The sequence below is a fragment of the Exophiala viscosa genome (assembly GCF_022695815.1).
Source record: "Exophiala viscosa unplaced genomic scaffold EDD37scaffold_18, whole genome shotgun sequence".
In the NCBI taxonomy this organism is placed as follows: domain Eukaryota; kingdom Fungi; phylum Ascomycota; class Eurotiomycetes; order Chaetothyriales; family Herpotrichiellaceae; genus Exophiala; species Exophiala viscosa.
Genome location: NW_026944370.1, coordinates 118811 through 141159, shown reverse-complemented (window position 1 = coordinate 141159; position 22349 = coordinate 118811). Strand labels below are relative to the sequence as shown.

Here is a 22349-nt window from a genome sequence, read left to right as displayed (position 1 = left end):
ATCAATCACTAACCATTAAAGGATAGTGGAAATAGAGATGGAAATCAAGATGCACATCTATAGGGTCTTATATGTTCCTCTGCATTCCTAGAGCCAACACCAGTTGAGTATCCCCTTTGCAAAGCTTTTCTCCACCGCCTCGTCAACCACCATGGGGTATTTACAATATGCTTCCTACGGGTGATGAAATTTATACCAACTTCATCAGACCCTTGAGATCGATACTCTTTGGGCGTTCAATGGGCATACCAAGCGCACGATCCCAGATCAATTGAGCCAAAGGCCCAAGACCTCGGCTGACGCCGAAAGTGACGGTGTAGTACAGAGGATCCTGGAATCCGTAATGGTGGAAGAGGACACCCGAAGCGCTGTCGACGTTGGGGTGGGGGTTCTTGGTCTTTCCGTGCTCGGTCAACACACCTGGCGCGATCTCGCTGTTCTTCTTGACGAGTCGGTAGACAGGGTTCTTGGCGATATCTTCGCGAGCGTCGCCGAAATCGATCAGGGCCTTGAAGCGAGGGTCGGGCTTGCGGAGCACACCGTGGCCGTATCCAGGCACGACCTGGCCGGACTTGAGGGTGGACCAAAGATATTCACTGACGTCCTTGTCTGAGAAGTCGTCGCCGATTTGATCCTTCATCTTCAAGATCCATCGGAGCACCTCCTGCGCGGCGAGACCGTGCAGAGGTCCTGCCAGACCGAGCAGACCTGCGGCATATGAGAGGTATGGGTCGGAAAGAGCAGAGCCGACCAGATGAGTTGCGTGTGCTGAGACGTTACCGCCCTCGTGATCTCCATGGAGGGCAAGGTACAGACGCAGCAAGTCTTGGAAACCCTCGTTATCCTTGCCGGGCTTGCCTAGCAGCTTCGCGAAGTTGTAGGCCCAATCTTGATCCTTGTCGATCGGCATGTCGAGAGCGGCCTTGTCAAAGATGGCAGCAGCTACGCGGGGCAACTTGGCCAACAGGTTGATGCTATCGTCGAATGTTGGCTCCCAGTACGCGGCCTTGTTCAGACCCTCGGCATACTGTTTGGCGAACAGGGACTCGGTGTTCAAGGCAGCAACAGCACATGACAGCTGGGTCATGGGGTGGACGGTCTTGTCGAAGTTTTGGAGCATCTTGACCACATGAGCAGGGAGTTCTGACTTCTCGGCGAGCTCTCGCGAGAAGGCGCGGACTTGACCCTCAGAGGGAACTTGTCCGGTCAACAGGAGCCAGAACATAGCCTCAGGCAACATCTCTGTGCCTGATGTGCCCTTGGGCAACTCCTTTTGGCAGTCGGCGATCGTCTTGCCGTGGAAGCGAATGCCCTCGTTGGCATCCAGAACGCTGCCCTCCCAGACCATGGACTTCATGGTTCTCATGCCGCCAATGACCATACCCACGTTGATGTCGCCGATCTTCTTCTCTGCATGGCTCTTGACCTGCTTGAGCAGTTCTCTTTTCTCGGGGATCACGGATTCCAAAGTGGTCTTGAGGTCGGGCTCGGACGTAGATGAGTAGGCTCGTAGGGCGAAGGAGGAGGTAGAAGGGCGTTTTGATGCGGCTCGTAGAGCTCTCAGGGCGTGCTGAGCACTTCTTGTGCTGGCTGCCATCGTGTCTGTCAAACTCTTAAGCAGCGGTCTCGTCGGCGTTGTAGTATCTACTGTGCGGGGTATGCAAAGCGTATCCCCTGGGCGACGATGAGGTTTTCAGCTGTGGGAGAAGGAAAGACCGGACAGGAGAATGGAAAACAGCAAACCGAGAGGTTCGTATAGCAGAGGAACAACCCAAAAAGCTGTTGTTAGGATCCGTGACCTTCGCATCCGACAGCAGAACCCAATGCAACGGGTAGGAAGACGCACATTCCTCGGCGATGGTCCCAGGATTTCCCCGGGTGGAAGGGTTTAAGGTACTGCATACCTTCTAGGTACGTCAATATTGGAGACCGAGGGTAACCGACCGAGGCACAACTTGGGATTTCTTACCTTGGGGAATTTGGGAGCCCGGTCCGAACTCGGCAGCTCATGCGACATTTTCTGCCTCCCATACTCCGTACTCGCGGGGAGGTCGCAAGTCGTCCGCAACAGAGTTCTGCTTCTCCATGCCTGACGAATGCTTCTGTCGAACTAGCGGTCGTATTTCAAAGCAAGCAGCTTCGGCTGTTGTCCGAAAGTCTTCCTCGTGTCGCTATACATAGGTGACAGACACCAGTACTCTTGAGTGTGCTGAATTGCTGCATCACCGAATCCCACATCAGACACCACCAAGACTGTTAGGACTATAACAAACATGCTGCGCAGAGTGCCCAGAAGCCTTCCAAGGCTGTCACATCGACCAGTGCTCAGACCTGTAGCGACGAGACCAATTCTCGCAACCATGACCCGTCACCTGTCCTCTCTACCGCCAGTCGAACCTCCCATCTCCACCTCGCTTCCCTCCGACTCCTTCCAGTTACTTTCTACTGAAGAAAAGGCCGGTGATGCCGAGGACGTCCTGTTCAAACAGCAAATAGAGGACGTGAAGAAGTGGTGGGCGACGCCCAGATACAAGGGCATCAAGAGACCGTATACTCCAGCCGATGTTGTTAGCAAACGGGGCACTTTGCAACAGACATATCCTAGCTCTGTGATGGCTCGGAAGTTATTCAACTTGCTCAACGAAAGAGCAGCAGAAGGCAAGCCGGTTCATACGATGGGCGCGATTGACCCTGTACAAATGACACAACAGGCACCCAATCAAGAAATCCTCTACGTGTCGGGTTGGGCTTGTTCGTCCGTTTTAACCACCACAAATGAAGTGTCGGCAGACTTTGGCGACTACCCTTATAACACAGTACCAAACCAGGTACAGCGGCTGTTCAAAGCCCAACAGCTGCATGACCGCAAGAACTATGATTCGAGGAGGAAACTGAGTGCGGAAGAGCGCAAGAATACCCCGTATATTGACTATATGAGGCCTATCGTGGCCGATGGAGATACCGGTCATGGTGGTTTGTCGGCTGTTATCAAGTTGGCCAAACTATTTGCGGAAAATGGAGCCGCGGCAGTTCATTTCGAAGATCAGCTCCATGGCGGCAAGAAGTGTGGACATCTGGCCGGCAAGGTATTAGTGCCAGTTGGCGATCACATCAACCGACTTGTGGCTGCCAGATTCCAGTGGGATTTGATGGGTTGCGAAAACCTTGTCATTGCACGAACCGACTCGGAGAGCGGAAAACTGCTCTCTAGTGCCGTTGACGTCCGGGATCACGAATACATTCTGGGTGTGACAGAGGAGACGGAACCTCTGTCCGAAGTCCTACAAGAAATGGAAGCCAAGGGTGCCAGTGGGCCTGATATTGACTCGTTCGAATCTGCTTGGGTCAAGAAACACAAGCTGGTCACCTTTGATGAGGCTGTTGAAGCTCATATCAAGTCTGAAGGTGGCGATGCCTCTGAGTACCTCGCCAAAACCAAGGAAAACCGCAACCTGTCGCTCACCAAGCGTCGTTCTCTCTCTTCCCAGTACACGAAGTCTCCTGTGGTCTGGTCGAGTGATGTTCCCCGAACACGAGAAGGATTCTATCACTATCGGGCAGGCCTACCGGCAGCAACCAAGCGAGCTATAGAATTTGCTCCCTATGCTGACTTGCTGTGGCTTGAGACCGCCGATCCATCTGTGTCCAAAGGCGCAGGCTTTGCCAGAGAGATCCGCGAGCAATACCCTGGTAAGCAGCTGGTGTACAACCTTAGCCCGTCGTTCAACTGGATGGGACAGGGCTTTGACGATGCCTCTCTGAAGTCCTTTGTCTGGGATCTCGCCAGGGAAGGATTCGTCCTTCAATTGATCTCTCTGGCTGGCCTGCATTCTGGAGCCACCATCACCGCTGAACTATCTCGAGGCTTCAAGGAGGATGGTATGCTTGCATATGTCAAGTTGGTGCAAAGCCGAGAGAAGGAGCTAGGCGTCGATGTCTTGACACACCAGAAGTGGAGCGGAGCCCCATACATTGACGGTATCATTGGAGCTATCCAGTCTGGAAGCAGCGGGAGCAGGAGTATGGGTGAAGGCAACACGGAGTCCGGGTTCTAGATGACCTTAGTGTGGGCACTTTGTTGAAACCTCGAAGCAGGCCAGGACATCTCAAACCATTTTAGGAGGACACGCTCCACAGCTGGGGAAAAGCACCAATCAGCCGTCGAGACCTAGACACGCGCCGGTCACCAACCATTGCACAGTCGATGAAGACACATTGACACTGGGTGATGGCCTTTTCACATAAGTCCCTAAGGGCAATGCTGCAAGTCTGAGAAGATTCGACCTGAACGCTACCGGTGGTTGCACTTATGGACAGTGGTTCGAGTGCCGAGAAACTTTTGCGCTTGATGATGCATCGGTCCTGGCCATCTGCTTAGGACACAGAGCGTCCTATATAAAGATATATATATATATATATATGTGTGTAAAGATATGAAATTGACCAGATACCCGGGAAAGACTTGTTGGCGCGAGAACCCAATACAATATTGAAACCCTCCCTGGCATGTAATAGCAGATTGTTCATTGGTGTTGGAAGAGATCGTCTTGATTAGTCACTACTTAGTCATTTACCACGTCAATCTACCTAGGTAAGCCACTGGTAGGCTTATCGATTATCGAGGCTGCGGCCTGCGCCGCTGTTCCAAAAATTTCCTTTCCGGAGTGCTGAGAAAAAAGTCCTCAGCCAGCAGGGGCGTCGGGTCGATCCCTCATAAATTGCGAGCCTGATTCCAACTTCTCACAGCAACCCCTCCAGCAATCTCTTTTTTCTGTTTTTTTACCACTCTCCACTCTGCCAGGCCGACACAGGAAGAGGCCAGGACGTTGTAATCGCTGCTGCGATACTGAAAAAGCCAGTTTATTGTGTACTTCACTCCTTTTCTTTTGCGTACCCGGCATCCGTAATCTCACTCTTCTGAGGTATGCCACACATCGAAAGCCCTCCTTTGGCTCCAGCGATGGCCTCGACCGTGGTTCCAACAAAGTCCAACTTCTCCGGCATCCCTCCTACTCCCGAAGAGGTGACCAGCATCTTGCGGACGATCCTCGACGCTGATGCCGCGCAAACAGCGCTCGACAACTCCTATGCCCTTACAAACATCCTTGCCAAGTCGATAGGCATTCGAGGCCTATTGTCTTATAACTTGATACCAGAGATCAAGAAGGCAGCCACAGACAAGAAAAATGCCTCCAAGCGAGAAAGCGCCATGTTCGTACTGGGCGCAATGTTTGAGAGATTTCCTCGAGAACAGCCCCTTAGCGAAGTCGTCTTTCTTGTCCAAAACGGAGGACTCTTTGACATTGTCCTCGATGGCTTGGCCGACAAGGGTTCTTCTGTTCGTGAATCGGCCCAGTATGCAGTCGACGAACTCTTCAAGAATCTCGAGCCTGAAGCGTTGGTTATCGGCCTGCTCCCGGCCTTGCAACGATACCTCTCGAAGAAGACCGGCAAGTGGCAAGGTACTGTCGGTGCTTATACTTTGCTCGGAAAGATGGCAGATAAAGCACAAATGGGAACGGGAAGTAAAGACGAGGAAGTGGCCAAGGATGTACTACGGGATTCTATGGGTAAGACCTTGAAGGAGCTTATCCCTATCGTCGAGGGTGGTATGCACGACTTGAAGGGTGAGGTAGCCAAAGCCGCCACAAAGACGATGACCTCGCTCACGACCCTGTTGCAAAATGATGATGTTGCACCGCGGATACCCCTGATCATCGACACTATGAAAAACCCTTCTACGGACACGTTGCAGAAGGCCATTCTGGCGCTCTCCCAGACAACATTTGTTGCGATTGTGACATCACCTGTCCTTGCGCTTCTCACTCCTGTCTTAGAGAGAGCTTTGAACACACCGACCACGTCACAGGAGGTGTTGAGACAGGTTGTGGTTGTGGTGGAAAACTTGACCAAACTTGTGCATGATCCAATCGAGGCCAGGACTTTCTTGCCGAAATTGCAACCTGGTGTGCAGAAAGTCAAGGACAACGCTTCGCTTCCCGAAGTCCGGGAACTAGGTACCAGAGCCGTGGATGTCATGAAGAAAGCAATGGGCGATGACAAAGATGGTGTTACCAACGGCCAGATTGCCAAGACATCCACCGACGATGTCCTGAAAGTCTTGGATAGCCAGATCCGCACCAAGGGTGGGCTGCAGAAGGAAGACATGTCCGTCTGGAAAGATGGCCAGACCTACGTGTCTGAAATGGTCCGAGAAGATGTCAACGCTCGGGTCTTTTCGCGCATACCTGGCCGTGTTGGTCCTTATCTCAAATACATGCTCCCTGCCGAGAGCTGCACTTCGGTCGCTGATGGCGTCCAAAAGTTCTTCGTCGAAGAAGACCACAAGAAGTTCGGTGCACCCGTGGTGACAGATCCCAACGAAGTCGAGATTGTCAATGCAGAGTTCTCTCTCGCTTACGGCGGTATGTTGCTGCTGTCTCACACAAATCTGCGACTCCTGAAGGGCCACCGGTATGGTCTTTGTGGCCGCAACGGTGCGGGCAAATCTACCTTGATGCGCAGCATTGCGTCTGGCAAGTTGGAAGGTTTTCCTTCCCAGGACGAATTAAGGACGTGCTTTGTCGAACACAACCAAGGTGAGGATGCCGATATCAGCATTCTCGAGTATGTGTCCAAGGATCCAGCGATTGCCAAAGAAGGGCAAGAGAGGATTTCTCGAGTCCTCAACGAGGTCGGTTTTACAGCTGGTCCTGAAGGCAGACAATCCCACAAGGTTGGCTCGCTGTCAGGTGGGTGGAAGATGAAGCTGGCTCTCGCCAGAGCTATGCTCATGAGGGCTGATGTTCTCTTGCTTGACGAGCCGACCAATCATCTCGACGTTGCCAACATCAAGTGGCTGGAGGAGTATCTGAACACGAACACCGAGATCACCTCGCTCATTGTGTCTCACGATTCGGGATTTCTGGATGCCGTTTGCACTGACATTCTCCACTATGAGCAAAAGAAGCTGGTTCCTTACAAAGGCAATCTTGCTGCATTTGTCAAGGTCAAGCCAGAAGCCAAGAGCTACTACACTCTTTCCGCATCGACAGTGCAGTTCAAGTTCCCGGCTCCTGGTATCCTCAGTGGCGTCAAGTCCAACACCAGGTCCATCATTCGGATGACAAACTGCACCTTCACATATCCCGGAGCCTCAAAGCCGAATTTGCATGACGTCTCATGCCAGCTAACATTGTCATCACGGGTGGCGATTATCGGTGCCAATGGTGCCGGAAAATCGACATTGATCAAATTGCTGACGGGTGAAACAATCCCTCAAACTGGCAAGGTCGAAAAGCATCCTAACCTGCGAATTGGCTACATCAAGCAACACGCTCTCGAGCACGTTGAAATGCATATGGAGAAGACGCCAAATCAGTATCTGCAATGGAGATACGCCAACGGAGACGACCGAGAAGTCTTGATGAAAGCCACGCGTGTTCTGACCGACGAGGACAAGGCGCAATTGGCCAAATGGATTGATCTGGGCGATGGCAAGGGACCAAGACAGCTGGAAAACTTGATGGGACGGCAGAAGTTCAAGAAGACTTTCCAGTACGAGGTCAAGTGGAAGAACACGCTACCCAAGTACAACAGTCAAGTCTCACGGGAGACACTCCTCGAATGGGGTTTCTCGAAGTTGGTTCAAGAATTCGACGACCACGAAGCGTCGCGCGAAGGTCTAGGATACCGAATCCTGGAGCCGAAGGTGATCTCCAAACATTTTGAGGATGTTGGCTTGGACCCCGAGATTGCCAACCACAACCAAATCTCTGGTTTGAGCGGTGGGCAAAAGGTCAAGGTCGTACTGGCTGGTGCTATGTGGAACAACCCTCACTTGCTTGTGTTGGACGAACCTACCAACTTTTTGGACCGTGACTCTCTAGGTGGTCTGGCAGTGGCCATTCGGGACTACAAGGGTGGTGTCGTCATGATCAGCCACAACGAAGAATTTGTGGGCGCATTGTGTCCTGAGCAATGGCATGTCGCCGATGGACGAGTCATGCACAAAGGTCATCTCGCCGTCGATCTTAACAGGTTCGAGGACTCCCGACCTGGGTCGAGCAACGTCAGCTCGGTAGTCTCGAGTGCGAGTGCCTCCGCGGCTGCATCGGCTGTCAACTCGGGTGCCGAGGACAACAGCGACATGAAGTTCAAGGCAAAGAAGAAGAAGAAGATGACACGCGCGCAGATGAAGGAGAGAGAAGTACGACGACGTTTACGACAGTAAGTTAACCCCTGCCGGTGGAAAACGATGATGCTGACATTTCTTTTTAGTATTGAATGGTTGAACAGTCCCAAGGGAACACCACATCCACCGGACACCGATGATGAGGAATAGAACGAGCGATGCATCTAGAAAAGTGGGATATTTGTGATCCATAGCGTTGGCGTTCTCTTAGACAGGTACTGCTTTATGAGGGTATTGTGCATGAGATTAAGAAATACATGGCGTCGATATAGACAGAATGTTGCAATGGACGCATTTGCACAGATTGGACATATCTCCAAAGACAGCGGCTGTACTGAAATGTAATTTCGAGAAGCTGTTTCCTGGCACTTTTGTTCCATGATACTCTTCAGCCTCGTGAGCTTCTTCTCATGACGAGGCTCGGCTGATCTTCGGTTTGTTTGGTTCAATGACGACGAATATGTAGACATTCTTTTTCCTTATGATCACCTTTACTCTCCTTCCAGCTGGATATTCTTGCATCGTCATTCGGACGACCGGTATCGAATTGAGCTTACGGGACGACCTATTCTACGTTTGACTGATATCTCAATGCGACTCTAACCGTTCATATATCCATCTCCATCACAGTCAATTCAGTATGACCACAGACACGGAAACATCTCCCTCAACCGAGCACAACTCCAGCACCACCAACGACGCCGACATGAAAGTCACCATCAACCCGCAAAGGGCAACAACCCTGATCTCTAACCTCGAGCACATTCAGCAATGCATCTCCTCCGCTCTGTCTTCTCAGCCCGCCCGCTCCTCCACTCCACGACTCGTCGCCGTCTCCAAACTAAAACCTGCCTCTGACATTTTGGCATTACACAACCCTCCGACCTCTCAGCAGCACTTCGGCGAGAACTACGTACAAGAACTCCTCGAGAAATCCAAGTTATTACCCTCCAGCATAAGATGGCACTTCATAGGTGGGCTGCAGTCGAACAAAGCCTCCCATCTAGCCCGGGACGTCGACAGTCTGTGGGCAGTCGAGAGCATCGACTCCGAGAAGAAAGCTACACTGTTAAATAAAGGACGCAGCGAACGCAACACACGTCTGAACGACTCGACGCCTTTAAATGTGTTTATCCAAGTTAACACATCCGGCGAAGACTCGAAATCCGGGGTTGCGCCAGATTCGTCTGAATTAGTGTCGTTGGCCAAACATATACGCGAGACATGCGAGAATCTGCACCTTCAGGGATTAATGACCATCGGCGCTATTGCGCGGTCGAAAGCCACGACTCCGGAAACCGAGAATGAAGATTTCATCTGTCTAAGAGAAACGAGAGATAAACTTGCGAAGGAGTTGGAGATAGATAAGGACAAGCTGGAACTAAGTATGGGCATGAGTGAGGACTTTGAGGGCGCGATACGCCAGGGCTCGAGTGAGGTCAGGGTGGGGAGTACGATATTCGGCGAGAGACCGGCCAAGAAGGATGCGAGGGTTCTTGAAGACACGGAGGCTGAGAAGAAGTGAGATACATCAGGAGTTGAGGTCCCATAAGGGGTTACCGTCAGGGACAACATACAGGAGTTCTGAGACCGACTCGCCACCCAGACTACCGGCAGCGCAGAATGCAGAAATCGCCACCCAGACTACCGGCAGTGCAGAATGCAGAATTGACCAGTGACAGATTTGACCACCAGACTACCGTCAGTGCAGATTGCAGATGCAGAATCACTACGCAGACTACCGGCAGTGCAGAATGCAGAATTGGCAACGTGCAGATTTTCTCAGTGACAGACTCGCCAACCAGACTACCGTCAGGTACAGAATACAGAAGCCATCAATTGCCACGTTTGGCAATCAGGCTACCGCCAGTGCAGAATGCAGAAAACCTAGAGAGGTTAGCGATTCTCTCTCTGAGAATGGATTACCATATATGAAGTCAAGCTGCATATTCATCACGTGTCGACATAGAGGAACAGTCGAAGAAAGCTTGAGCGGCACAAGTATGCCCATCCATGTCCTCCAAGGGGAAAGCAAATAGTCGCGATCGTGTTGTCCATCGCGAATTTGGACCGGACTGTGCATCTTCGAAACGGAATGCCGCCCAAAAGAAATTGCAAGTCCCACGAAAGGCAAGACATCTGATGGGTGACGCGAGGAGAGCAATGATTATATGAGTATGACCGCCTAATGTGAAGCCATTGCACGAAGTATATTTCGTGTCGCTAAATAAATATACCCAGCCAGGTATGTCCACATCCAGCCTAACCTAATGTAAGATTCACCGCCAATGTTTGCCCCCAAAACACATCAAGTTTTGTTAACTTATTTCACAACTACCAAAACACTTCGAAAGTGTCTCAAAATGCGCAAAATCCATCAGCAGAACCAAAAAACAAAAAAGACACGGGCGCGTATCGTCCACGAAATTGTGGCGATATCCGGAATCGAACCGGAATCGGATCGGAACATTGTTCAACTCATCTCACAATTTGTGTGACGAAATTGTGAGCAAGGTCGACCACAACCTTAGAACAATTAGCGATTTCATTGCAAGACACGTTAAAGCTCAAACTTACGATCCATGCTGACCATTACACCATATCACCGCCGGATTATGGCCAAAAATTCATGACAATAAATTATATGAATATCGACCTTTGGTGGGGTCTTGCGGGCCTTAGCGCCCTTGCAGAAAATGAGGGGGTCTTCCTGGTGCTGCGCAGGTTTTCACCGCTACCCATGCTTACACCGCATGCATGTCACTGTTCGCCCAATGGAGTTCCTCTTCCACCACACTCCAATGCGCGTCCATGTCGGATATCCATATTTGATACGTGTATCCATGTCCATGTCTTCCTCACTGCTTCCACGATCCCATCACAAATGTTACAAATGAACACTAGGACTTTGCTGTGATTCCTAGTCTACTGCAAGGCCATCGACGATTTTTCTTTCGGCGTTACGACCCCTTCGCCAGCCGTTCCTGCATCAACCCCAATAAAACACCCGGCACAGTATCTTGTGTTGCTCGTATCGTCAGGCGGAACATCTAGACACAAAGATTAGCCCGGTGCTGGTAAGTGGTTGAACAGAGTACATACCTTCTGCTGATGGTTCGGCTCCAATCTCAACAAACACCCCGTCTTCCCCTTCTCAAGCTGCAACACCGCACAACCCACAATGTTTCTGGGATTCGGATCGACATTGTCCAATATCCTCCATTTGAACCCCGACACAACATCCCGTGTATACTCGTCGCTCAACTCGGCCCCCTGATTCTTCGACCCGAACGTGCTCTGCGCTTCAAGCGGGCCTCCGCCGATTTGTCGCCAGCGCTTGAAAAAGTCCTCGGCCGTCAACTCGGAAGGGTCCATGAATCGGTGAGGTAAAATCGGTAGCTTCAAGGTATACCCCTGCAATGCGCCGGCCAGATATGAAATGCGAATGGTTGGGGGTTCGGCAAATGGTGCCACAGAAGTACATATAATCGTCTGCTGGACTTGTGAGTCCGGTCCGACGTTCGAGTCCGGTAGACTTTTTGTATCTATCTTGAGGTTCGGCGCGGATTTGTTTTCGAGGGTTGTTGTGAAGCTTCCAATGGGAAAGGAGGCTTTGTTGGCAAAGTACAACTTGACCACCCCCAGATGGCCACGGTATTCTGCCCGCAACCCAACTTGGATCTGAGGGTCTTCATACAGCACGCCCTCGTCGGTGAAATACATTTGTTCATAGCCAAGTTCCCAGTCTGGAGACAGGTGAGCCGCACCAGCGAGATTTGACTTCGCGCCGTCTGTGTGACCGTTCATCTCCAGACCTTCTAGATCTTTGCTCGCGCTGCCTGTGGCATTCTGCTGGCCACTGGCACTCTTTGTTGCTGTACCGTTTCCGTTCTTCTGCGGGGATCCGCCGTGGACGATGGTTGTGAACGTCCGCTTCAGGCCAGTCTGTTGCGCGAGGAGGACCTCTTGCTTGTCAGCGTTCGCGTCTTTGCCACCAACAAGCCATGTCCTCCGCTCGCTTGTACCGACACTCTTCTTGTGCAATCTCTGGAGCAAGATCGAGGCTCGCTCGGAGAAAGGCGGCATCTCGTCGCAGATAGTCCTCAGTAGGTCGTCGGTAGGCAGTGTCGCAACAGCGAGATACTCGCAAGCTCTTTGCTGCAATTCCGAGTCCGGCGAATGGCTGTAGAATTGGAACATCTGTAATAGCTGAGGTTTAATCTCGGGAAAGAGGTTCACGAATTTGACAAATGTTGACAATAGTAATGCCCTTGTAGTGTCAGGGGCTGATATCATCTTGGTCTGGAGCACCATCAACTGCTCGATTGGACTGCATCCCTTGTGGTCGGCAATCAAGTGTCCAAATTCTCCGAGAATGTATCCTCCAATCTTAACGAGTGTATCATGACAACCCTCCGTTTTGAGATATTCGAAGATGTGTTGTGCTGCATATGGCTGTATTTCCTCGTTATTCGTGACAATCTGTACCACCCTCTGCCAGACTTCGTCGCTGACATGATCTCCGGCCATTGCCAGTAACCTTAGAGAGATATCGATGTACCATTGAGCATCGGTGGCGTACTTCTCCGTCAGAATGGCAATCTTTAGCGTCATCTCTTCACGTATCGAATAGTCTGCGGACTGGAGGTATTTCAGAAGTTCATTCACAATCGACTGAGCATTCGTGGTGTCACACATGCTGTAGAGCAGATCGAGACCTTTTCTTCGGACGCTGATATCTCGATCTCGTAACGATCCGATGATGATGTTCTGATGCCGCTTTATGGGATCGAGCGTCTCGGATCTGGCAGCGAAATGAGCCATGGCGTCCAGGCCCAGATAACGTACGTTCGTTTCTCGGGACTGGATAAATCTCCCCAGTTTGGAAGAGATCTGTATCATAAGTTGGTGTTCGCTGTCGAGATGTATGAGAAGATTGATTGCTTCGAAAAGGACTGCGTTCTGAGCATTGTTCTGTTGTACGTTTTTGGGTGTTTCGCTGGCGGCTTGTACGATGGCCTGGAGTGATTCCCGGAGTATATCGCGAACGTGTGAATCTTCGGAAGGTGGATAGTATTGTAATAGTTTCAGGAATTTGACCTGGATCCAGGGGCAAGGCACTTTGTAGTAGAAATAGTCTGGTGAAACGTCGTTTTCTATCACAATCTTCCGTAGTCTCTGGGCGGCCTTGACGTAGCTTCCTTTGTATGCTTCGGGATGGTCCTGCGTCAATGCCATGACCAGGGAAGTCACTGACAAAACCACTCCCATATCCGGATCGTCCATCAGAGATATTATTCTTTCTGCCCACTCCGCCTGAAGGATGCCAGGATACTTTCGGTAGAGTCGGAGGAGGGTCAGGGCCGCTTTCTTCTTGACAAATGATTTCGAGGTGGGAGATATGAGAAGTCGATGCACATCATCACTCAGGGCTTCGCCCATCTCTCTTCCACCCACATTGGCAACCGCATGTAGCGCCAGACAATTGTTGAGTTCATTGTGGTCGGTCAAATCCTTACGAATGCTGTTGACCACCAAATGCAGCAATTCACTCTGTTCATGTAGGAAGAGCGTGACCGCAAGGTAGCCGATCTGCTTTTCCGAGTACTTGGTCGTGGAAATCAGGTTGACCGCCTCGAGGTGGCCGAAGTCGACATTGTATCCTTGGATGTATATGTAGAGCAATTTGCAGACATACTTCTTTTTCTGGTACCCGTCCAACTTCTCGTTCTTGAATTTCTGTCGGATGTTGGCCAACTCCTTATTGATGCGCTTTTCCTCGAGTTCGCGAGCTCTGGCATTTCGGAGATCGGCTATAAACTGGACGAGACCACGCATGGACGACATGATGAGGATCGGGGTAGGGTGATCATCTGGAGGTGGACTGCCTTGGTCTGGAAATGGTCGGTGCTGGCCTCAGGAGGCCGTAAAGACGTTCGTCGGTGAATTCTCCTGTTCTGAAGTGCACATCTTATCGGCGCGAGAGATTGCGTGCAGAGACTGGCACTGTATCGGAACTAGCGATGAGGACGAGTACAGACTCTCTGGATTGTGAGTGTAGCCGTAGGACTCCGCAGTCAAAGCGTCGATGGCCGTGGCCGTGGCAGTCAGGGTGCGGTGCACTTGCTGTCTCCACAGAACACGCCTGCACTTCGGGGCCGCAGCGAGGCTTGGGGAAAGCCTCGGACTCGGAATCAAGTTTCGCCAACTCCGCTTGAACACCTATGCATTGAGGGTATACCTGATTAGATGAGTATAAGGGAGCTCATTCTATTCACTCGGCATTTCTGCTGGTAGCTCTGCTATAGCCGAGTAACAGTCACGACTTCGCCTCACCCAAAGCTATAATCTCATCTAGCAATGACACCGTTTCGGCTGGACTGGCAATCCATGCACAACAACAAGCACTTCGCGCCTTGAAATCATTCCCACCGCCGCTCAAAAATTGATCGCCAACATGCAGAGTCCGAGATGGTAGGATACCACCAGACCACTTCTGACACGCTTGTACTCCTAATGACTTGTCTCCAATGTCAAGAAAGACGTCCGCTCCACCGTTAAAGACCGTGAATGGAATGTGAGCATGCACTGGAGGCCCATCAAGACCTGCCGTCGTTATGGTAGAGTCTACCACTTGCTGTACTACCAGGACCGTCTCTTCCAGCTGTTCGCGGGTAAGTTTCTTCGATTGATCTGCCGCGTAGATGCCCACCGCCCGCTCTTTACGCAGTACTTTTGCCTGCAAGTGGAGGGTGTGGATGCATGAGTGAAAGGCAGCTTCGGCCACGTCAAGGAGGGATTGTATGGCAGGCTCCGTCCAGTTCTTCATAGCTTCTAAGATCCATTCCCGCCGGTGGACGTATCGCAAGCAATACTCGGCTTCGGCATCAAACACGAGGAGAAAGTTAGACTCTCCGCCCATGATGATCAGGTTGGCCTTTTGTTGTGGAGTGAGTGTTGTCGAAGATTGAACTGCCAGCAGCAGCCCTGACAATCTGTTGAAGTAGTGCTGTGGTTGTGTGTATCCAGCAGCTGTGACAATGCCTATCCGTACGTCTCGAGAGAGAAAGTATAGCAGTCGAAGAATGACGGGGTTAGCCTCTGGAGAGTGCAGTGATGCTCCATCCTCATAAAGCGTGACATCACCATCGAATGTAAGCAGTTCCAATCCTGGTGATAGTTTCGCTTTGAGCGAACGATAAGGCCTAGGTTGTATCATTGCCATGACTTGTGCCGTGTTGAGTATCAAGCGGATGTCGTTGAACGATGGTGCGACGAACCGACGTGATGAAATGGCTCTTTTGGAGTCCTGGTGTACGAACGCATCTTCCAATGCTAGGGGCGTGAAGAACGCCGATATACTTGGGACAAGCATACTGAGTTTGGATTTCGAATAGGGCGACTCTTGATGGTTAACTGCGCTGCGTCAGCGCTTACGGGCATGTCATCGTATCGACTCACTTTGGTCGAGGATCAACTCCTGCACGTCACGAAAGACCTCCGCATATCTTTGATGTGCGGACCTTGCCATGGTGTCGAGGTTCTGCCAATCGGTGTCATCGTACTCGAATGCTGGCTGTGAGCTCAGCACGAATGGTACTGCAAGAAGACCCTAGATGACGACGTTGGCACGGATATTCCCAAGGCCTGCCTGGGATGATGCTTTGACCTACTTTGATCCATTCTATCTGTCGACATATCAGCATCTCGTACCGGATCAAGTTTCTCTACCAACCTACCAGTTGATCTCTGCGGTGTGTCTACAAAGATTGCACTGTCAGCATCTTGCACGATCTCGATCAACAAACGATATGAACCTGCCTTTAGCGCATCTGAATGCCATTAGCCATGTGCTGAATAATCGAGGCCAGAACGTACACTCAACGCGATATCTGGTGGTCATATCGAGCTATGCTTGCCAACCCAACGTGATACAGTACACCCTGTAAGAAGAGCTTTCCAAGTTAGGTAGGTTTAGACCTTGAGGAGCCAGAAAAAAGCAATGTTGCTCAAGGTCATCTTGAGTTGTACCACGTGCCAGGTGACCCACCCATTGGGAAGCAGGGTAATGCCGCCCTAACTCGCCCGCTAATTATCACTGTGGTTTTAGCGTCCTGCCAAAGGCAGCGTACATACACTTACGGGCACTTACGTCCCCGTACGTCTACATTATATAGCGCCAGCCATTCCCTCTGACTTAGTTAATTAATCACTCCCGCCGTTATAACTATATCACCCTGGACCATCACGCATCGTTCTTCCACAAACAATGGACTAGTCTGCCGAAATCTCAGCGCAATCAGCACATTCAAAACTGTGTCCGTCAGGAGATGGCCAGTCGCCTAGGCTGACTGGTAGGCAACGGACGTCCAATGTACTCGTACGCCCGCGAAGTAAGCCAGTCTAACCTGGTTGGCGAAATGTCTTGCAGCTTTACCTCTGTGACGCTGATCGCGAGAACTCCTACGTCCAAGGCTGTGCATCAGAGCTTTGTTGCAAGCCACCTCATCAATCCCGCTCCGTGTCGTCCTAGCCTCAGAAGCCTTAACGCGAGATGAGCAAACTTCTGGTGTGCTGCCCGCGTTCACCACCGCGCTATGAATCCCAGTCTGCTGCTGCCTGCGACGCTATTGCCAAGCTGAATTCACGAAAACCATTTTGTTCTCGATTCACTTTCATCCGCCACATGTGGCAGGCCTTGGAGGAACCGCCCAAGTCGCATGAGAAACGGAAGACTTCTGTCGTTGTCTATTTGCACCTGCTGCAGCAGAAAGTCATGAAAACAAAGGCAATCGAAGATGCTGACTGCTACGTTTCAGGTCTTTGCCACGGCATATCGGTCCTTGAGGAATGCAACCTCAGGGAAGAGAAGCTACGCGAACTGGCCTGCGCGTATTCATCCAATCATTCCCGGACCGAAAATATCGAAAACCTCAAGCTTGCAATTGAAACACTGGAACGATGCGTCGAAACCACGGGGAAAAAGACATATCCACAGGCAACTATTTCCATTCGAGCGGCCCTTGTCCATCGTTACCAGCACTATGAACGGTCGAACGACGTTGTCCACTCCGTAAACTTGCTTCGAAAGGGGCTCGAGGCCACACCAAGAGACGATCCGAACTATGCTCCGTTGCGAAACACTGGGCTGGATAGCTTCGTTTCCGCATTCGGCCATCTGCGGCTCTGCGCCGTTTGGTGCCAAAATGCGTAGCCAGTTGATCAAGAATCTCGATCTGGCACTTTCGTCCGTTCCAGCCGAAAGCGATCGAATGGACCGGATCAAGGAGCACCGCTAAGCGCTTGATGAGTCCGGAAAGGACCCGGCGGAAAATGCGCAGCTACTACGCGGCCTATGACGGTGAGCTTTTGCCGCCTTCAAGTCGGATCAAAATGTAGATTCTCTAGATGAAGCGATCCGTTTCGCTCGAGAGGCTTCGAATGAGCTAGTCGTGCACCATAACGATATCAGAAGCCGACACTCTAGTCTTCTATGTCCAGACAAAAGGCATCGCGACTCAGAGCATGAGTCGGCGGAGGAGTACGTCACTGCTGTACAAGCTGCGGTAGATGCTACTACCTCTCGGGAGCACTTCACGCACAATCACTTCGTTCAACTACTGACTTGGGGCATAGTGTGCGAGGTTCAAGCATAGTAACTGCAACGAGGACTTGGACAATGTCATCCGTTACGTCAACCGACTTATCGACGCTCATCATGTTATTCTGCCGGAGACCAAGTTGATACTGTGTGATCTCATGCATTGCTCTTGCACATAGTTTTCTAATAGTTCTTCCCAGGTTGTGGTTTACGAATCAACTCCGATCCGATCCCAGTTCGATTCCGGGTACCGCCAGACATGTGGAATCTTTTTGTATCTTTGTTTCGGTCTCTTTTTTTTGGGCCTCATGGGTAGGTCCTATAGTGGTCAGGCGACTTTGATCTCCAGTTACTTTTTCAGTCTGGATATTGAGATTCATGTCAATATGAGCATAAAAGTGGCATTTCCGACTTTCAGTCATAGCTTCTTTCGCTTCTTCTTCTCAGGATGGCACAACTCAGGAGATCGCATTGCCCTGTAATGCAGAGGATTCTCGTAATAGATACCACACATTGGCGCAGTAGACGGAAACCTCCGGATCCTGGATTGCTCTCGCCACCTTAGCCCTGGTACAAAGCGCCTCACTACGCATCTGCCCGCCGTGGTTCTTCGAATAGTTCCAGTCTGCCTTGCAGACGAGGTGGCCTTTGACCAAAAACTGCTGTTGTGGCTTACCAGGCATGTACCCACTCATCTGGTCAGTGTCAGATAGCGGCAAAGGCGTATGCTAGATAATCCATACCTGATACGATCTGAGTAGAATAGTGTTGGGCATCTAGCCCGATCAGGACGCACGCCTGGCGGGGTTCCGCACGATTCTCCTTCGGCGCTCTGAGGTCTCCAGCAGGCACGAATGGCCCTCTAACACGCAGCGCACGCAAGGAACCTGATTCTCGGCTGCAAGCCTAGATGGAAGAAGTGATCAGCTCAGGAGTACCAGCACGTAGAGGCACATGGTCAGAGGCCAGCCGAATATGCCATGCTTAGCAGATAAGCACGCGACCGGTACGTCTGCGTTGCACATAACGCAAGGCCAGTGATGAGGCTAAGCGCAGACTAGAGCACTTACAAGCTGCAAGGGAGCTTGAGCGCTCTACACTGTGTGCAAATGCGCGGCACAGAGCACGTTGGGAATAATCTGGGCAGAGGTGTCCTCTGCGCGATCGGATCATCGGAGGCTTGTGCCTGCAGAAGCACAGCGTAGTCTTGGAGAATTGCCCGTTGAGTGGTGAGGTATTCCTCAACTTTGATGGTCCGACCGCAGTGCGTTTGTTCGTCTCCCAAGAACATAGTACCAGCGCCGCCGGCCCGGCGGAATATACTGTCGAGCTTGAGGACAACCTGCTCGACGGGTATATGCTCCCGCAGGAGTAGTAGATAGTACATATAGCTATCGTATATATTCCCGGCAGAAAGGTCATTCCGGTTTAGCTTTGTGCCTTGTGACTCATGTATATCAGTAGTCTCAACTCGGGGGAAAGTATTCATGGTGACGAAAAGGGCTGGTTTGCGTGGCCATAGCTGTCGATAAACAATGACATTTCCGCTTCCTGGTGCTAGGCATATATTTTCTCGAACGCGTAGAAGCGTTTTCCTTGGTTACCAGTGATGAATGGCGCCAGCGCCATGGCCATCATATAAACAGACTATACAGCGCTATAGGCCTCCGTTACCGCTTCAGCCCTACCGCCTTTTGACCATCCCAGGACACACGTAGGCTCTCAGTCTGTCGTACGTCACTCTACCCCGATAAGTTTCTCGTGTCTGCGTGTAAGGAGTGCCTGAAATCTCAGCAGGGTCGTCGCCAAGCCCGTCTCTCGCTTCTTGACCCGAATCCTGTGGAAGATGAAGCCAATTATGCCGGTAATGATAAGCAAGCCGGCTATATCACCAACTGCACCGCCAGCGATAGCACCCATATGACTGGGACCAGAGGTAGGGCTGGGTGTGGACGCCGACAGCCCCTCCGAAGTCGTAGTGTCCGTCAGTGCTATAGACGAGGTTGTGGGTCCTGTAGACGTAAGGGTGTCGTGATCATAGGGTCTACGATACTGAATCTCGTAGAGGAGGTAGAGATAGGTTGATCGAGTCGGCTCTTGCTAAGACTCACTAATGGATTGTACAAAAGATGAAAAGTGTACGCAAACCACATCCCGCACTACGGTGGAAGTTTCGATCAGAGCTGGGACAACGTATGATTGGCTACTTCGCCAAAAAACCGATGCCACGAAATTGATGGCGGGATTCCAAACTGCACAGTAAAGGGGTAGACCGTTATCAACGAAGACAAGCCAGCCTTTCCATTTCTCCCGCATCAACCCGGGCAGCACTCACTGCCTGTAGCCTGGTGCTGGTGCGTATGTACCATTATAGGAATGACCGCTCGCAGCACCAGCACCAGCTCCAATCACAAATCCACCACCATGACTAACATGACCTTGGTACTGCTGTTGTGGAGGGTAGCAGACTTGCTGAGGTGGTTGATGACAAGTTTGAGGCGGCTGTGGGCTACACGGACGAGAGTTGTGGCAAAGGTCCTGCTTTGACCGCTTCTTTTTGATGACATCTTCAACGATAGAACCCAACATTCCGCCACCAAGCGCCCCAAGGAAGCCCTTGCCGTGGCAAAGCTTATTACCGGTAGCGCCACCTGCGACCGCACCGGCAACACCTCCAAGGAGGCCACGATCGCCCTCCTGGCTGACGTTATCATTGGGGTTCATGTCATAAGCAGTATAGCTTTGAGCGGTGTGCGTCTGTGTTTGTGGATCGTAAACGCCGACCTCCTGATGCATGACTTGGTATCCTTGTTGTTGATTGTCATAATTTCCTTGGAAGGCTGGTGTTTGCTGCTGGTGTTGTTGGTTGTTGTAGTAATCTGACATAATGAAGTCTTCACAGCGAGTGGTTGAATAATGGCAGAAATGTAAATTCTTGAGTTCAGACTGTGGTGCGTGGTAGGAATACTGAGAGTAAGACAATTCAGGAAAACCTCTCACGACAGCCATGTTCGTCAACTTTATATAGAGAAAGTCCTCCATGTTTCCTGAAGACAGACTTTAGTCCGCCTTGGCCCGTTGGAGGTTCTTGCCCTCCTCGGCTGGTACACATCCGGATGGGGCTGGAAAAGAATGAATGATAGCGCGCACAGTAGGCTGACAGACTATGTGTCAGGGGGTACAGTATCTTTGCGCGCTCGCGTATCACAAATGCTTTGGTCGGTCTCGCCAGCGGCCCACGTAACCTAAATCGCTTGCAATGCGTAAGATACAACCATCATTGGGCGACAGGACACGGCGTCCTCGTTTACTGTGCTGCATAGTAACTTGGCAGGACCACAGCATCACTGTCACACTGACATGAATCGGTGTGACTGGTCGATGTAGCGGAGCATCAAAGTCAACAATGCGGAAGAAACCAGCTGAGCTGAGACCGCAGCTGTCCTGAAGGAGGTGCGTCCAAGATCATGGTCTAACCGTGAAAACAAGGCTGTGTTGATGCCCCAGCAATTGACCTCGTATTTATGATAGCTCAGGCCGCTGTCTTGGCCACATAGTTGTTCAGGAATTACGCGAGGCCAACATGATGACTGGCGCTTCTGAGGGCCGGGCTGAAGAGCCGCTTTCGTGACTGCAACAGGTTGGCCCCAGATCAGTGGTCGTTGCCGAAGGATCTCCCCCAAAGCATGACGAGTCCTTATATTGAGGAATCGCTCTGGTGTTGAGTATCCCTACGTATAGTGTCCGCTGAAGCCACTTTCGTGACTGCAACAGGTTGGCCCCATATCAGTGGTCGTTGCCGAAGGATCTCCCCCAAAGCATGACGAGTCCTTATATTGAGGAATCGCTCTGGTGTTAAGTATCCCTACGTATAGTGTCCGCTGAAGCCACCTGTAGGATCCTCCGAATCTTATGACGTTTCTAGGACACGAAGTTGGACAAGTTGAGTACGGCCTTCAGACTGAACCCTATGTCTGGTGATGGGAAGTGTTGACAGTGGCTTGCTAGAGACCGGCTGAAACTCGTATAAAAGCTTTGATCTTTCCTGGGATTTCTTTTTCCGCGTGAATGACCAGAACGGACTCCAGGAAGGATTGATGCTTTATTGTTACAGCTAGAGCTCAGCTCTTGATGCGCCAATCTCAATGCCAATTCTTGGCAACAAAGACTTCCAGTCCGCTGTCAACTAGGAACCAGTGATACACGCCTTGCCAAGGTGGAGGGCTTGGTATCTGCCAAGGCAACTGTGAGATGGCTTGGTTCTCCGTAAAGGGCACCCTTTCCACCTTCTCTAACCTGCAGTATCCATGCGAGACCCACACACGGTTGTTCAAGGTCTTTTCGTCTTTACGAGACTCGCCATGAGACTCGATCTCAATGCCTGAGGGCTTCAGATACCGCACTTGCACAAACGGAAAGTAGCTCAGCTGAATGTGAATCATCTGTTTGTTTTCTATTAGTGCATTCCAGCTCAAATTCCCTCGTGCAATCGAGGCACTGTACCAATGTCTCTTGTTTTATCGCTCGCTGAGCGCTTCAGGTTCAGGCCATCAC

General features: G+C 51.2%; 9 protein-coding genes across 9 annotated transcripts; 4 read left to right on the top strand and 5 right to left on the bottom strand.

The window, feature by feature from the left end:
* Window positions 1–78: 78 nt before the first annotated feature.
* Window positions 79–1743, bottom strand: EDD37DRAFT_215723 (mitochondrial 2-methylcitrate synthase). Its single transcript, XM_062810337.1, has one exon. The coding sequence runs from the start codon at window positions 1595–1597 to the stop codon at window positions 191–193; it is 1407 nt and encodes a 468-aa protein (XP_062665254.1). The 5' UTR covers window positions 1598–1743; the 3' UTR covers window positions 79–190.
* Window positions 1744–2273: 530 nt separating this feature from the next.
* On the top strand, window positions 2274–4055 carry EDD37DRAFT_571255 (isocitrate lyase; the record flags this gene model as incomplete). The annotated part of the gene is made up of 1 exon (XM_062814321.1): window positions 2274–4055. The coding sequence occupies one exon, from the start codon at window positions 2274–2276 to the stop codon at window positions 4053–4055; it is 1782 nt and encodes a 593-aa protein (XP_062665253.1).
* Window positions 4056–4671: 616 nt separating this feature from the next.
* On the top strand, window positions 4672–8645 carry EDD37DRAFT_643629 (mRNA-nucleus export ATPase). Its single transcript, XM_062817440.1, has 2 exons — window positions 4672–8229; window positions 8281–8645. Exons 1-2 carry the CDS (start codon window positions 4925–4927, stop codon window positions 8342–8344), a joined length of 3369 nt encoding a protein of 1122 aa, XP_062665252.1. The 5' UTR covers window positions 4672–4924; the 3' UTR covers window positions 8345–8645.
* On the top strand, window positions 8547–9816 carry EDD37DRAFT_215642 (YggS family pyridoxal phosphate enzyme). Its single transcript, XM_062810333.1, has one exon. The coding sequence runs from the start codon at window positions 8835–8837 to the stop codon at window positions 9717–9719; it is 885 nt and encodes a 294-aa protein (XP_062665251.1). The 5' UTR covers window positions 8547–8834; the 3' UTR covers window positions 9720–9816.
* Window positions 9817–11132: 1316 nt separating this feature from the next.
* EDD37DRAFT_215666 (DNA II binding protein 1) lies at window positions 11133–14310 on the bottom strand. The gene is made up of 2 exons (XM_062810334.1): window positions 11297–14310; window positions 11133–11244 (listed from the first exon to the last, which is right to left on the bottom strand). The coding sequence occupies exons 1-2, from the start codon at window positions 14039–14041 to the stop codon at window positions 11155–11157; spliced, it is 2835 nt and encodes a 944-aa protein (XP_062665250.1). The 5' UTR covers window positions 14042–14310; the 3' UTR covers window positions 11133–11154.
* Window positions 14311–14403: 93 nt separating this feature from the next.
* On the bottom strand, window positions 14404–16312 carry EDD37DRAFT_643623 (IMP-specific 5-nucleotidase). Its single transcript, XM_062817439.1, has 6 exons — window positions 16073–16312; window positions 16016–16026; window positions 15934–15954; window positions 15868–15882; window positions 15656–15806; window positions 14404–15610 (listed from the first exon to the last, which is right to left on the bottom strand). Exons 1-6 carry the CDS (start codon window positions 16095–16097, stop codon window positions 14514–14516), a joined length of 1320 nt encoding a protein of 439 aa, XP_062665249.1. The 5' UTR covers window positions 16098–16312; the 3' UTR covers window positions 14404–14513.
* A 436-nt stretch (window positions 16313–16748) lies between these two features.
* Window positions 16749–17408, top strand: EDD37DRAFT_613965 (uncharacterized protein; the record flags this gene model as incomplete). The annotated part of the gene is made up of 1 exon (XM_062815497.1): window positions 16749–17408. The coding sequence occupies one exon, from the start codon at window positions 16749–16751 to the stop codon at window positions 17406–17408; it is 660 nt and encodes a 219-aa protein (XP_062665248.1).
* A 966-nt stretch (window positions 17409–18374) lies between these two features.
* Window positions 18375–19507, bottom strand: EDD37DRAFT_215603 (uncharacterized protein). Its single transcript, XM_062810332.1, has 3 exons — window positions 18866–19507; window positions 18539–18701; window positions 18375–18490 (listed from the first exon to the last, which is right to left on the bottom strand). Exons 1-2 carry the CDS (start codon window positions 19282–19284, stop codon window positions 18581–18583), a joined length of 540 nt encoding a protein of 179 aa, XP_062665247.1. The 5' UTR covers window positions 19285–19507; the 3' UTR covers window positions 18375–18490; window positions 18539–18580.
* A 619-nt stretch (window positions 19508–20126) lies between these two features.
* Window positions 20127–20681, bottom strand: EDD37DRAFT_654820 (uncharacterized protein; the record flags this gene model as incomplete). Its single annotated transcript, XM_062818715.1, has 1 exon — window positions 20127–20681. One exon carries the CDS (start codon window positions 20679–20681, stop codon window positions 20127–20129), a length of 555 nt encoding a protein of 184 aa, XP_062665246.1.
* Between the last annotated feature and the right edge of the window lie 1668 nt (window positions 20682–22349).

What these genes read in the sequence shown, in the direction of transcription:
- EDD37DRAFT_215666 (XM_062810334.1), bottom strand. Translation starts at nt 14,041, where the DNA reads ATGTCGTCCATGCGTGGTCTCGTCCAGTTTATAGCCGATCTCCGAAAT. An exon ending in AGCCGAACCATCAGCAGAAG is followed by an intron (nt 11,245 to 11,296) that starts GTATGTACTCTG and finishes CTTTGTGTCTAG; the next exon opens with ATGTTCCGCCTGACGATACG.
- EDD37DRAFT_215603 (XM_062810332.1), bottom strand. Translation starts at nt 19,284, where the DNA reads ATGAATACTTTCCCCCGAGTTGAGACTACTGATATACATGAGTCACAA. An exon ending in CTCAAGCTCCCTTGCAGCTT is followed by an intron (nt 18,702 to 18,865) that starts GTAAGTGCTCTA and finishes TCTTCCATCTAG; the next exon opens with GCTTGCAGCCGAGAATCAGG.
- EDD37DRAFT_215723 (XM_062810337.1), bottom strand. Translation starts at nt 1,597, where the DNA reads ATGGCAGCCAGCACAAGAAGTGCTCAGCACGCCCTGAGAGCTCTACGA.
- EDD37DRAFT_643629 (XM_062817440.1), top strand. Translation starts at nt 4,925, where the DNA reads ATGCCACACATCGAAAGCCCTCCTTTGGCTCCAGCGATGGCCTCGACC. An exon ending in GTACGACGACGTTTACGACA is followed by an intron (nt 8,230 to 8,280) that starts GTAAGTTAACCC and finishes ATTTCTTTTTAG; the next exon opens with TATTGAATGGTTGAACAGTC.
- EDD37DRAFT_215642 (XM_062810333.1), top strand. Translation starts at nt 8,835, where the DNA reads ATGACCACAGACACGGAAACATCTCCCTCAACCGAGCACAACTCCAGC.
- EDD37DRAFT_643623 (XM_062817439.1), bottom strand. Translation starts at nt 16,097, where the DNA reads ATGACCACCAGATATCGCGTTGAGT. An exon ending in GGAGTTGATCCTCGACCAAA is followed by an intron (nt 15,611 to 15,655) that starts GTGAGTCGATAC and finishes GACGCAGCGCAG; the next exon opens with TTAACCATCAAGAGTCGCCC.